We start from the raw sequence: 12,817 nt of genomic DNA on the forward strand, positions 1-12,817 counted from the left end.
ATGTCGGACTGGGACGCGAGCAGCGACGAGGAGCTCGGCGCGCCGGGCTGGCCGCGGCCCGCTGCTGCTGCCGAGTCTCTGTGCTGGTCGCGCAGCACCCCTCCGTGGGGCCGCGCCTCCGTGGAGAGCGGCGGGCGACGGGGGAAGGGCACGGGGCGTCCTGGAAGGGAATGGTGGGCGCCGCGAGGCGCTGAAGGCCCCGGCGGCCCGAGGCGGGCGGCGCGGCAGCGGCCGCCCCGAGCTGCGGCCGGCCAGGCTCGGGACTCTGCGGCCCCGCTCTGCTTCCACCTCGACAACGCCCTGGTCGGGGCTCTCATAGGTAATGACGGGTGGGCCGGGTGCGTGAGCTGCTGAGGGAAGCGGGTGCGGAGGAGGGGAGGAGACGCTCTCTCCCCCGCCCTTCCCAGTGTCCTGAGGGAGCGCGTCCCCGCCTTCCTGCAGTGTGGCCGTGGAGGGGCCCCGTGCAGTTCCCGAGCGTCTCTCTCCACCTGGGCATGGCAGGATGCTTTTGCAGGGTTTCTGCCACTCGCCAGGCAAACTTTTCCTCCCTAAAGTGTTTGAGCTGATGTCTGTTTCTCAAAGCCGGCAGTGAGCAAGTGGTGTGAAGCCCCTCTAGTCACATGGAGGAAGGGTGACAATCTCTTGATCTGGTATTACTCCTCCATCTCTTCCACTGAAGGGCATTCCCCTACACTTAAACCTTGCATTTGGTTAATTGACAAAAGAGTTGCCTGCAGTCTCCAACGCTTTGGTGTCACAGGTTCTTTTATTTGTAGATACACACAGTCATATGAAGACCCCTCAGTCTTGGTGTTTGGTCACAAACAAAATATATACAATTAATGTGCGAGTTTGGGCAGTTTGTCCTAAATGTCTGCAATACATGCTGTGTATCTTTATAACAGGTCGGGGTGGAACTAACATTAAAGAACTTGAGGATTCTTCAGGTTCCAGGATAAAGGTACCATGTCAAGAAATGGGCTCTGTTGGGAACATACTTGGTTTTGTTTCTGTGTAAGCCAGTTGGAGGAAGTTGAAGGGTTTTACAGTTGTGTACAATAATACCAATGTTTTACAGGTGGTAAGAAGGAAGTGGAATTGAGGGTGCAACTTGGATCTTATATGGAAAATATTAGGAAAATAGGAAAAGATTATTGATTTTTTCCCCTTAAATTTGTGTTTATTTTGTTTTCTTTTAGAAAAGGGATTAAAGGACCTTTGTGTAGAACAAGTTAAACTTCAAGAAAAAAAGGAATCAAAAATTCTTTTCAGTATGTGTTCTTGTATAATGTTTGTCTTTGCAGTATGGAAAAAAAGTCATGTTTTTGAACATAGGTTACAAGAGGGACCTATGAATCTGAAGTAAAGATTTTTGGCAGCACTGATGTGCAAAACAAAGCCAAGATGTTGATTGACAATCTTGTTACAAGTTCTGGACAAAACTATGTTAGAGGTGGGACAGAGAAAGGTAAGAAATGTGGGGTTGGGGGAAAAATGTATTATGGATTGTTTTCCATATGTTTGATAGTTTGCTGGAGTGTTTTTATATTGATGACATTTTACCTTGTTCTTGGGCAATGGCATCTCCTTAAAACAGAAATACCAAGATATCCCCTTTTTTCAGCTATGGAAGGTTTCCCCCTTTCCCCAAAACAGCCAGACTTCGGTGAAAACCAGTTCCTGTGTGTTTTCAACAATTTTATTGATGCAGAATGATTGGATTCTTGCACTTTGATTTCTTGCATGATCAATCTGATTCCTCCACAATACCAGTGGTGGCTCTAGTGCAAGTTTTAATCTGGTATCTGTGAAGTATTACAATTCAGTAACTTTTGTAAAGATAGTCTATAAAATGCTGATCATAGCATAGGCCATGCTGATTCCCTACTACTTTCAAGGGAAGTTAGTGTTTTAAGATTTGATGTTGCACTTCATGCCTGGCTTTACTGGGCTTTCCTGTGGTAGCTTTGTTACATGGATATAGAAATAATTTTTGTGCTTTTGGATGCTGCTTATATTATTGGTACTCCTTGTATGTGCTCCCAACAATATTTTGCACAGGCAAACACCATCAACAATTGTTGATCTGATGCACTGATTAGGAAGAAAGGATCCAGGAGTTGTGTTCCAGCATTAGAATAAGGTTTGGAGTAGTTGTGTGTTTTGTTTTTAGAAGTGTCCCAGAAGGTGGATGAGTATGTTTCAAGAGACTAGAAATATTTAAACTACCGTAGGATTTGCGACAGTCTTATCTCTATGTTTCCTGCCTTTCCACTAATTTTCCACACAGTTGTGTTGCTATTTATATCTTCAGTGTAAAACTGCACTTACTTAGGAAGTGTTAACCTCATCAAAAAAGAATAGAATTTAACTAGACTGAGGCTTTATTGCGGTGTTGTTGGATGCTTTAGACCTAAGCTTTGTTCATGTAGCTGTTAAAGCTTTCTGTCTGCATATCATCTACTGGTGTCACAAGTTTTTCAAAAGCTTGCTGCACAAGCTTAATTTATAGCTGGAGGAGAAGCATTTCATAACTCATCATTACTTCCTTTAAGTAGCTAAAGATGTTGAAATGTTCCTGTTTTTTTTAATCAAAACTGAATTTATTCATTTTTAGCCATGTTTCAGGGCAGAGATCTAGGAAAGAATTTTCCACTTATGTGTTTCATGTCTATTCAAAATATTTGAGGCCTTGCAATAGAAAAAATGTGTTTGTTTTGAGGGGAGATTTCTCCCCATGGTTTGTTCCATCAAACAGCAGCATTTTGTTGCTAACACTGCAGGAAAAACCTTGGACATTATCAAGCCTGAAAATGACCCAAAGAAATCAGTGATTAACTGGGCCTCTCTTCGAGAAAACAGGGCCAAATATGAATCCATGAAGTGGGCAGGTTAGTTTTACAGTTTTGATTGTATTATACTTATCTTTGTGTGGGAAAGCTGTTGGAATGCTGAAGCGTTTCTAATGCTTGCTTTGAGATGACTGAATCTTTTAGCCCAAATTAGTGACAAATGAATAAATGAATGAAGAATTTGCAGTGAGCTGGCCATGTCAGCATTTCTCAGTGTGGTCATGGAAGACACTGATTATTGTGCCAAGATTTAAACCTGCTGCTCGTATGGTATTTTGAAGTCACCCTTTGAAAATAGTGTTGTTTTGGATGTGGCCATGAAAAAAAAAGTACCAGTTATTAAATAGTCTACTATATAGGTTAGTAGACATGAAACTTGAACTTCAGAACTTGAAGTGTGGGGAAGTGGGTTTTTTGCAGATATTGAAGTGTCTGTCTCAGCCCTCATATTTTTACATGAACAATGGTATTCCATCCCTTCCAGCCATTTTCCTAGCTCTTCCTGGCCACTTCCCTGGTCCTGGGCTTTCCATCTTAACTTTTAGCACACTTACACTGACTCTCTATTTCTTGCTGATTCAAATTGAATTTTTCTAATTGTTTAAGGCTTGCCGCCAATTGAGAAAAATTTCTACAAAGAATCATCCAGGACTGCATCTATGTCAAAAGAAGAAGTGGAACTGTGGCGGTAAGGTCATGTCCTTAGGTAAATCATCTGCTTGGCAAAAATTACTATTAAACTATAAAGCCTAGAAAGTGGGAGATGAAATACTGAGACAGAGGCACTAATGCTGGGGTCTTGTAGCAACTTCATCTTTTTGAAGAACTCTTTCTTGGGAATGAAACAACTAGCAGATGAGATATTGTTAGTTGTCTGGAAAATTAACTTTGAGAATTTTCTGCTTCTCTAAAAGTGGTTGATCTAGTTGAATTTCAGAACAGAAAAAATTTGTGACGGTTCACTGACTTTTGACTGTTTCTTTGTCTTTTGTGAGACAATATGTTCCCTTTTTTAGGTCCTTCCAACTAGGATTGTTCACACGTTGAATGCTTTTTGGCTGCAATTTTTTCCCTGAACTTTTTTAGTCATAACTCTAAATTCTAGTCAAATTCCAGCTTTTGTTACTGTTATGGGTTAATACAGCTTGGGTTTTAGTTAAAGTAGAAATAGTTCTTTGTCAGGACTTCAGAATTGTTTTAGAAAGGACAGAGACTTATCAGAAGCTAATTCTTAGATACTGACATATTGTTTGATTACTGAGGAAGCTAAATGAGCCTTCTGGGAATACCCATTATCTTCCTTTTTATATCTATCTTGTCTTGACAAGCACATCCTGGTGAGTACTTCAGTTAACTGCATCTATTTATTTGGATCCAAGAATCTATATCAGCACCTTGCAAGGCAAACAGATCATCTGAACAAATCTTTCAAGTGATTTGTTTGGTTCAGGCCTTGGTAATAGTTACAGTCCTCTTCAGTAGTTCTAATGAAGTTAGTGAGCATTATTAAAGTGTTAGGGTTTTATTAGTTTTCTTTTTGCAAGATGTCTTTTTTTTCCCTTTGCATGCCAGAGAAACTTTGCCACAGTGAGAAACACATGAAACTGCTTTCACCTTTTTCCTTAAAATATATGGATGTGTTATTGTTAGAGCTAGAGAAAATTACAGAACATTGTTCTTGTAGGTTAAAAATACATACATAGGAGCAGAACTTGTGTGATAAAGGATTTTTTTTCTACTTCATCTAATTGTTTTGCTTTAAGAAAAAAAAAAGGCAGCCATTGAAAAAAATAATTCTGTAAACATGACGGGAAGTTGAGTTGCCCATTCTTTTCCTGGCTTACACACCACTTGAAGAGAAGCTTTTTTACTGAATGGAATCTTCATAGGAGTACAGGGCTGAAATCAATATGCTTATGCAGATGTCATGGTTTAAAACCAGATAGAAATTAAACTCTTCCCTTCCCTCACTCCTTGTGGTGAGAGAGGGACAAAAAGCAGAGCTAATGGGTTAAGATAAGAATTTACTGGAAAACATCAGTGAGATAAGAAAAACAACACTAGTAACAACATTGTATGAAAGGTGATTACACTGTATGAAAGGTGAGCAAAAATGCTCATGGAAGTCCAACCAACACCACAGCAACACCACCACAGCCAGCACCACACAGCTCCTGAGACAAAGGAGAAAACGGTGGATGAAACTGTCTGTGCCCATGTCTTTGTCCTCAGGCCTGAAATAACAAAAAACAATGATGCCAAGCCCTCTGGTCAGACCATCCACACCACCGCACTGCACAATTTGCCATTTGCTCTCCTGGGAAAAGGAACAAAATGGCCATGGAGCGTCATTGCCGCCTTCTTCCACAAAGGGAAACTGTGCCCCCTTTCTCCTGGAAAGTGAAAATCCCATCCACCCCCCAGTGATGATTTGGGCGATACTGAGGCAATGTAGGCATGCCCGCATGGCTTCAAGCTGCCCTCATTTCCAGTGCAAGAAAATTAACCCTGGCCTTGGCTGAAACAAGGACAGCATATATTAATATGTCTTAACTGGGGGAAGCCTTGGAACAGCAGTTTTTAATGTAGTCTTTTATTTGTGTTGTTATTTGGGGTTTGCCTGCTTTTAGGGGTTGGTTGCTCCACGGGTTTTTTTGGAGCTTGTCTCACTGTTAGTGTTCTTTTTCCAGAATTGTTGTTTGTGTTCCCTAGAGTATCCAGGGAGCTACTCTGAAAACATTTGGGGAAGGTTTTTGTCAGCATATAGAATTCTGACTGATAAGTTCAAGCCATTAGTCATTTCATTCATTGAATTCTGGGTTGTCTTTGGGTTTAAGAACTTGTCATACCTACTTAATTTAGGGTATGATTGTAGCCCGATAGGAGTGCATTTCATGTTACTAACCATATATAACTTCAAATTAGTCATTCTTAAGAAGGAATGATAATTGATACCTCCAGGAGAGGTGTTCCTATAGACTTTTAAGAAAGATAGAAGACAAATTCAGCCCCATTCAAGAGCCTGAATTTGCTCTTTCTTGTTCAAGGAGTTTAAGAAAAGTTAAGAAAACACAGTCTTTTATGTTAGCTCTACTTTTTCAGATAATGAGACTTTAAAACAATTGCATTACTTTAACTCTATACAGGAAAGAAAATAATAATATAACTTGTGATGACTTAAAAGAAGGTGAAAAGCGCTGCATTCCCAATCCTGTTTGTAAATTTGAAGATGCATTTGAGCATTATCCTGATATTATGGCTAATATAAGAAAAGTTGGTTTTCAAAAGCCTACACCAATTCAGGTATGTCTTCAATTTTGATGACTCTTTAACTGAAGCTTAAGAGAAAAATAAAAACTACATTTGAGATTTGTTGTTTTATGTTAGTCCCAGGCGTGGCCAATCATACTCCAAGGAATTGATCTTATTGGTATAGCACAGACTGGTACTGGGAAGACATTGGCATACTTAATGCCTGGATTCATTCACTTGACTTCACAACCCATGTAAGGACTGCTTACAGGTCTGATTTGTTTAGCTGTGCATACTTCTTCCTGCACTTACTTCCTCCTGCACCCAACTCCTGAGATTATTTTCTAGTAATGAAGATAAAAATCATGTATTGGAAAAAGAATTATAAATCTGATAGAATAAGCACCAAATTTGTCACCATAGCTTTCCATTAGCAGCAGTGTGGAGAGGAAGTTTAGAACAGTATAAAAATGTTCAGTGTCAAGCATGATGAACTTTGCCCTTCCTTATATACCAACATTCTAAATATCCTTTGTTGCAGATCCAAAGATCAGCGTGAGGGGCCTGGAATGTTAGTCCTTGCTCCCACTAGAGAACTGGCACTTCAGGTAGAGGCAGAGTGTTCAAAGTATGCATACAAAGAAATTAAAAGGTAGTCTTGCTTTTCACTGGCTTGTTAAGTAATATTTTTTCTGCCTACCAACTGTGATTTAATTCACCTACTACGATAATTACATTTAAGAGGGGAGGGGATAGTAATAAATGCAGAGTTTATATTTTCCCAGTTTTCGGAATGTCTGTTTCGACTAATCTCATGGTCAAAGTCTATGTAACTTTTCTGCTTCTTTTCCTTCTGAGTTGACAGCTAAGAAGAATCATACAGAATATGTTGAGTTGAAAGGGACAAGGATTATCAAGTCCAGCTGTTAACCCTGTACAGGACATCCCCAAGAGTCACACCGTGTGACAGAGTATTATCCAAACACTTGAACTCCATCATGCTGGTTCTGCGATCACTTCCCTTGGGAGCCTGTTCCAGTGCCCAGCCACCCTCTGGGTGAAGAAAATTGTTCTAATAGCCAATCTAAAACTCCCCTAACACAGATTCAGGCCATTCCCTTTGATCTTGTACTGGTCACCACAGATCAGTGACTGTTCTTCCTCTTATCCTCACGAGGAATTTGTAACTGCAGTGAGGTCTCCCCTCAGTCTCCTCCAGGCTGAACAGACCCAGTGCCCTCAGCTGCTCCTCACACAGCTTCCCCTCAAGGCCCTTCCCCATCTTCGCTGCCCTCCTTTGGACACTCTCTAATAGTTCAATGTCTTTCCTATCTTGTGGCACCCAAACCTGTCCCCAGCACTCGAGGTGAGGCTGCCCCAGCTCAGAGCAGAGCAGGACAATCCCCTCCCTTGCCTGGCTGTGATGCTGTCCCTGATGCCCCCAGGACAGGGTTGGCCCTCCTGGCTGCCAGGGCACTGCTGGCTCATGTTCGACTTGCCATCGACCAGGACCCCCAGGTCCCTTTCCATGGCACTGCTTTCCAGCATCCCATTCCCCAGTCTGTCCATACATCCAGGTCTGCCCCATCCCAGGTGCAGAATCCAGCACTGTCCCTTGTTGAACTTCATGTGGTTGGTGATTGCCCAGGCCTCTGATTTGTCAAGGTCTCTCTGCAGAACCTCTCTGCCGTGGAGGGACTCAGCAGCTCCTCCCAGTTTTGTATTGTCTGTGAACTTGCTCAGTGTTTCTTCCAGTCCTGCCTCCAGGTCATTTATGAAGATGTTATGAGGGCCAAGGATGGAGCCCTGTGGGTCACTTCTAGTGACAGGTCACCAGTCTGATGTTATCCCATTCACTGTAACCCTTTGTGCCTGACCTGTGGGCCAGTTGCTCACCCATCCCATGATGTGTTTATCCAGCTGTATGCTGGACATTTTGTCCTGTAGGATACTGTGAGAGGGAGTATCAAAACTGAAATCTAAACAGGTTGCATCAATTGGCTTCCCTTGAGCATCTTGGCGGGTTACGTTAAGTCAGGTGTGACAAGCAGGACACCACTCTCATGGAGCTGTGCTGGCTGGGGCTAGTGACTACATAATCTTACAGGTGTTTGTCAGTGCCTCCCAGAATGATCTTCTCCATGACTTCATCAGGCACTGAAATGAGACTAACAGGCTGGGGTCTCCCTTGAAAATCAGAACAATGTTCACCAGCTTGCAGTCAGCTGGGACCTTTCTGGATGCCAAAGACCACTCAAAAATCATTGAGAGAGACTTTGCAAGGACATCAGCCAACTCACAAATCCCATCATGCCCCACAGATCTGTAGGAATCCAGCTGGAGCAGCAGTTCCCACATAATTTGTGTCTCAGCTGAGAGTGGATCATTCTCAGTCATGGTTCTCCAGCTCAGGGCACTGGAATCCCCTTGGTGCATCATCTGTGTTGAAGACAGCGGCAAAGAATGCATTAAACAGCTCTGCCTTGTCTTTGTCCCTGCTTATGAGGTGACCATCCTCATCCTGTAATGGGCCAATGTTATTTTTAAGCTTGCTATTGCTATCTTCTCTGTAGGACACACCTGGCTTTCTTTTGTGTGAGATTACATTCCTGAATAATGTTCAGGTTCTTGCCCATCCAAGTCTTTTTGTAATCTCATCTTCTAGCATGTTGGCCCTGAGTCATGGGATAATTCCATCCCTGTCTTTATTTTTGTTAAACTATGGCATTTTCATCAGCCCATTTCTCTAATGTTTTTGTGGTTCTTCTGGTAAAAGCCTAATTCTCTTGAGTGTATCAGCTGCTTCCTCAGTTTGGTTTCATCCACAAACTTGCTAAGTGTAGATCTTCATTTAAGCAATTAAGCAGACATTACTGTACTCTGAAACTTGCTTTTAGGGATCTCTGTTAGCTTTGTGTACCATTCTGAATAAGTCTTACAGTTACCCCAGCAGCAAAACATCTCACTTTTGATGGTACTGTTGGGAAAATCATACATCCTTTCATATGTTCATCTACTTTTTGTGTAAATATTTCAGAACAACCCAAAATATGAGTTATCTTCCTTTCACGATTACTTTCACTGGAGTTTCAGCAGAAAACTATTGCTGTACTGTTGAGGGAATGTCATTCAGTGTTAATTTTATTAATTACTGTAATACTGTCGATCACACTGTATTCCTGCCTTTTGTTAATACCAGGTGACACTTTTAAAGCAGCATGGTGGCATTTATTTGCAAAGGATTGACTTTAGCTTAAACTTTGTACACTACTTCTGTAAAACTGTTCTATTTTACAGTATTTGCGTCTATGGTGGCGGGGACCGAAAAGGACAAATAGACATGGTTACCAAAGGTGTGGATATTGTTATTGCTACTCCTGGCAGACTGAATGATCTTCAAATGAACAACTTCATAAATTTGAGGAGCATAACATATTTGGCAAGTAACTGATATGCAGTGAGTAATGCACCAGCTGGGAAATGGCTGACTCTGTTTGAATTTAAGCTTTAATGGAGTTTTCTTTAAACTTCCGAAGTCTTAATTACGATACAGCTTAACTCTGAAATTGGTGTTGGAAGGATGATTCATACTTACTATAACTGCACTGCAGATGTGGAATATTCCCTAGGAAAAATAAAATAGGCTTCTAGCACAGCAAGCATTTTCAAGATGCTAAATTGTTTTTTCAATAATGTTTGGCATTCTAAAATTCATTTTGTCTGGATTAGTTAGTAATGGATGAAATGCCTTTCTGAAGTTGTCTTCTCAGTTTCTTTTTAAAGGTTACCAGCATCTCAGGTTTTTTTATTAGAACTTGTGCAGTAGCAGAGTCACACACAGATATTTAAATGTTGGGAGACTGACTTTTCTTTGATCTCAGTGGGAGAACAGCCTTATAAACATTATTTCATTTCATTTCATTTCATTTTTGCCTTTTGCTGTGCTGAACATGTAAGACCGTTTCTGTGTATAAAATGCTTCTGTATATTCAATTTATTTCTAACCTGTCTGTGAATCGTTGCCTAGTTTGACAATTTGGCCATGCTCTCTGTCCACCCCACTACCCTGTGAGAGTTAAATTCTGTCCATGTTGTAACAAGTTAGCCCAATTGTAGGTGATAGTTGTGAGCTTACTGGCAAGGCCAGCAGTGGTACAGCATCATTATAAATTTGGCCATTTGGGAAAAAAGTTTATTACTGGAAGACAGGAGAGTAGCATTCCTTAGAAGACTAACAGGTAATTGCTGAGCAGGAGGGAAACAGGCATGAAAGCCTGCATTCTGAGAACTATGAGAACATGGGTCAGCTTTCTGCCAAGGTGAGGTATAGTCATACCACAGGCACACACTGCTTCATAAAGTGGGTATTGAACCAAAAACATGTTTCAGTATGTGCAGCATATACTATAGTATGACATTGCTAAAAAGAATTAACTATCAGATTGAGAAATATGATGATGTGAAGCAGTAGGAGAGACATTTGTTGTTGCACCACGAGCAGTTAAATGTTTGCAGAAGAACCAGTGCAAGGACTACATATTGTGATATGGTTAAGGTCTCGTGCCTCAGACTTTAAGGAAATTCTGTGCTATCAAAACCCCATGTGAAAAACTGGGCATAGAAAATTCTATCTTTTTGAGATCTTCCTGTATATTTATCATTGTAGTTTGTTGTGCTTTTCAGTATATGCTTTCTGTTTCCAAAGCTTCATTGTCAGTTTTCAGCCAACATATAATTTGATCTTGCAGTCTTGCTTTAGGAAAAAGAAAGTGGTAATACATTTCACATTTACCCCCTTGGATGAAGAACACTCTTTGCTGAAGAGCTTCATTTACAGTTTTCATTTAAAGATATTACTGAGTCTTAGGAAGGTTCCTAAAGTAAATTGTCAGTATTACTTACTAATATGATACAAATGTTTCCCAAAGGACTTTCAAGATCAGATACGATCGTTAAACACAACCAACCAAATGTACCACCCCTCAGAAAAAACAAAAAATAGCAACACAAGACCAAGCTTTGTTGATTATGTCTAAATAGGTACTGGACCCAAGGTGAATTTGAGGTTAGAATTTTTCTTCTTGCCTGACAGAACCATCAAGTTGATCAAGTCTTGATTCAGATTTTTAGGGAGCTATTTATTCAAGATAGGCTGCTGTTTTTCAGTATTTCAGAAGTAAGATTGTCAGTTGTGTCATAAACAGCCTTTTGAATGTTCAAAATACGTGTCATATAAAAGTATGCTTTTTGTTTCCCTGTGTTCAGTGTAAATCAGTAATCATTCATCAGCAAGCTGATTAATTCTTTAGATTTCTTGCTGATAAAGCAGAAGGAAGGAAATTGGAATTGTGCATGAATAATTGTAAAACATTTAGGAGAAAGTGTAATTAAATATATATAAATATTGAATATGTAAAAGATAGCTTAGAGTAGTGTTTTTATTCTTCAATACAAAAAAATAGTGTAAAACTTAGCAATAACTGATTTAAAACATAGGAAAGAATATAATTTTCAAAGGAAGAACTGGCTTGTAAGAACTTCTTGCCAAGAAATAGAACTGAAATGAACAATATTAACCAACAAATAAATGTGTATCTGTTTAAAGAGAACAAGAAACATAAGATTAGATCTGTTGAAGGACATTTAGACTATAAACCAGGATGGGGCTATGACATTTGATAAAATCAGTACTAATATCTATCTGACATCTATTACAGCCTTTAATCTTAAGCAGCTATCAGAGATGGGTAAACTTCAACTACCCTGATCCATGTATTAGACACAGTGCTTTCTTTTCCCTCTGCAGCAAAGTGCCAGTGAGCTTCATAGCATAGAAATCTTCCACAGAGGAAAAAGGCATAGCAGCCATCTCTGTATGTAAAATTAAAGATGTTTCAGTCTTGCCATTCTATTGGAGTTCATGTAGTTAAAGAAATCTCCATGAACTTTCCAAAAATAAAGAGAATTCGATCAAGAAACAGAATTCTTGTCTTGTCTCTCAATTGATAATTTGTTGTTATTTCAGAGATTTACATAGATAATGTACTAAACCCCTTCAATATAATAAAATATCAGAGAATAATGGAGCAGCAAAATTAGGACAGTAGAAAGTTTATCATCAGTGTCTTGTATTTCCACATAAGTGACTAGAAATTGTCAATACTTAAAAGCACAATCCATGTAACTTTAATTTTCAAAAAGAGTTTATATAAGTCAAAGGAGATAAATGAGTCTTGGATGTCAGTCAGCTTTCTTTGTATGAGACTGAAAACATTCAGAAGTGTGCTTGTATATTAGAAAACTTAACAGTTCCAAAGAGCTGTTCTTAAACTTCCAGCTCACTTATTCACTTGTGGCTTTTTTGCCAGATGAAGCAAGCTCGTGCTCTGGGAGTTGTGCAGTGTCCTAGTGTGAGCCAGAATGCATGCTCTGGCTTTTTTCCTGCTTCTAATGAGGAACTAAATTGACAAATGATATTTTGATCCTATATGAGATCTCTAATGAGGTAGAAATGCGATTTCCCCTTTAAATTGCAAACAGTTTCTTAATGTGTGTTGAGCAGGTTGCTCCCCTTTGGCTTTGGTTGGTTATGGGGTTTTTTGTTGTCATTGTTTTAAATTTGTGCCTAGTTTTAGCCATCAACCTAATTATTGTTAAAACAGACAGGTTTTTTTTTCTTTATTGACTTTAAATGCTCTTAAAGGAACTGTGAA

General features: G+C 40.0%; 1 protein-coding gene across 1 annotated transcript in view; it reads left to right on the plus strand.

The window, feature by feature from the left end:
• The window catches only part of DDX43 (DEAD-box helicase 43), a 22,945-nt gene continuing 10,128 nt past the window's right edge, over positions 1-12,817 (plus strand). The window contains exons 1-9 of the mRNA XM_063389470.1: positions 1-319; positions 906-961; positions 1,336-1,468; positions 2,784-2,891; positions 3,459-3,540; positions 5,999-6,155; positions 6,240-6,358; positions 6,646-6,756; positions 9,402-9,543. Of these exons, the coding sequence (XP_063245540.1) occupies positions 1-319; positions 906-961; positions 1,336-1,468; positions 2,784-2,891; positions 3,459-3,540; positions 5,999-6,155; positions 6,240-6,358; positions 6,646-6,756; positions 9,402-9,543 (1,227 nt within the window). The remainder of the gene's footprint in view (positions 320-905; positions 962-1,335; positions 1,469-2,783; positions 2,892-3,458; positions 3,541-5,998; positions 6,156-6,239; positions 6,359-6,645; positions 6,757-9,401; positions 9,544-12,817) is intronic.

The sequence above is a fragment of the Prinia subflava genome, chromosome 2, assembly GCF_021018805.1.
Source record: "Prinia subflava isolate CZ2003 ecotype Zambia chromosome 2, Cam_Psub_1.2, whole genome shotgun sequence".
NCBI lineage: Eukaryota > Metazoa > Chordata > Aves > Passeriformes > Cisticolidae > Prinia > Prinia subflava.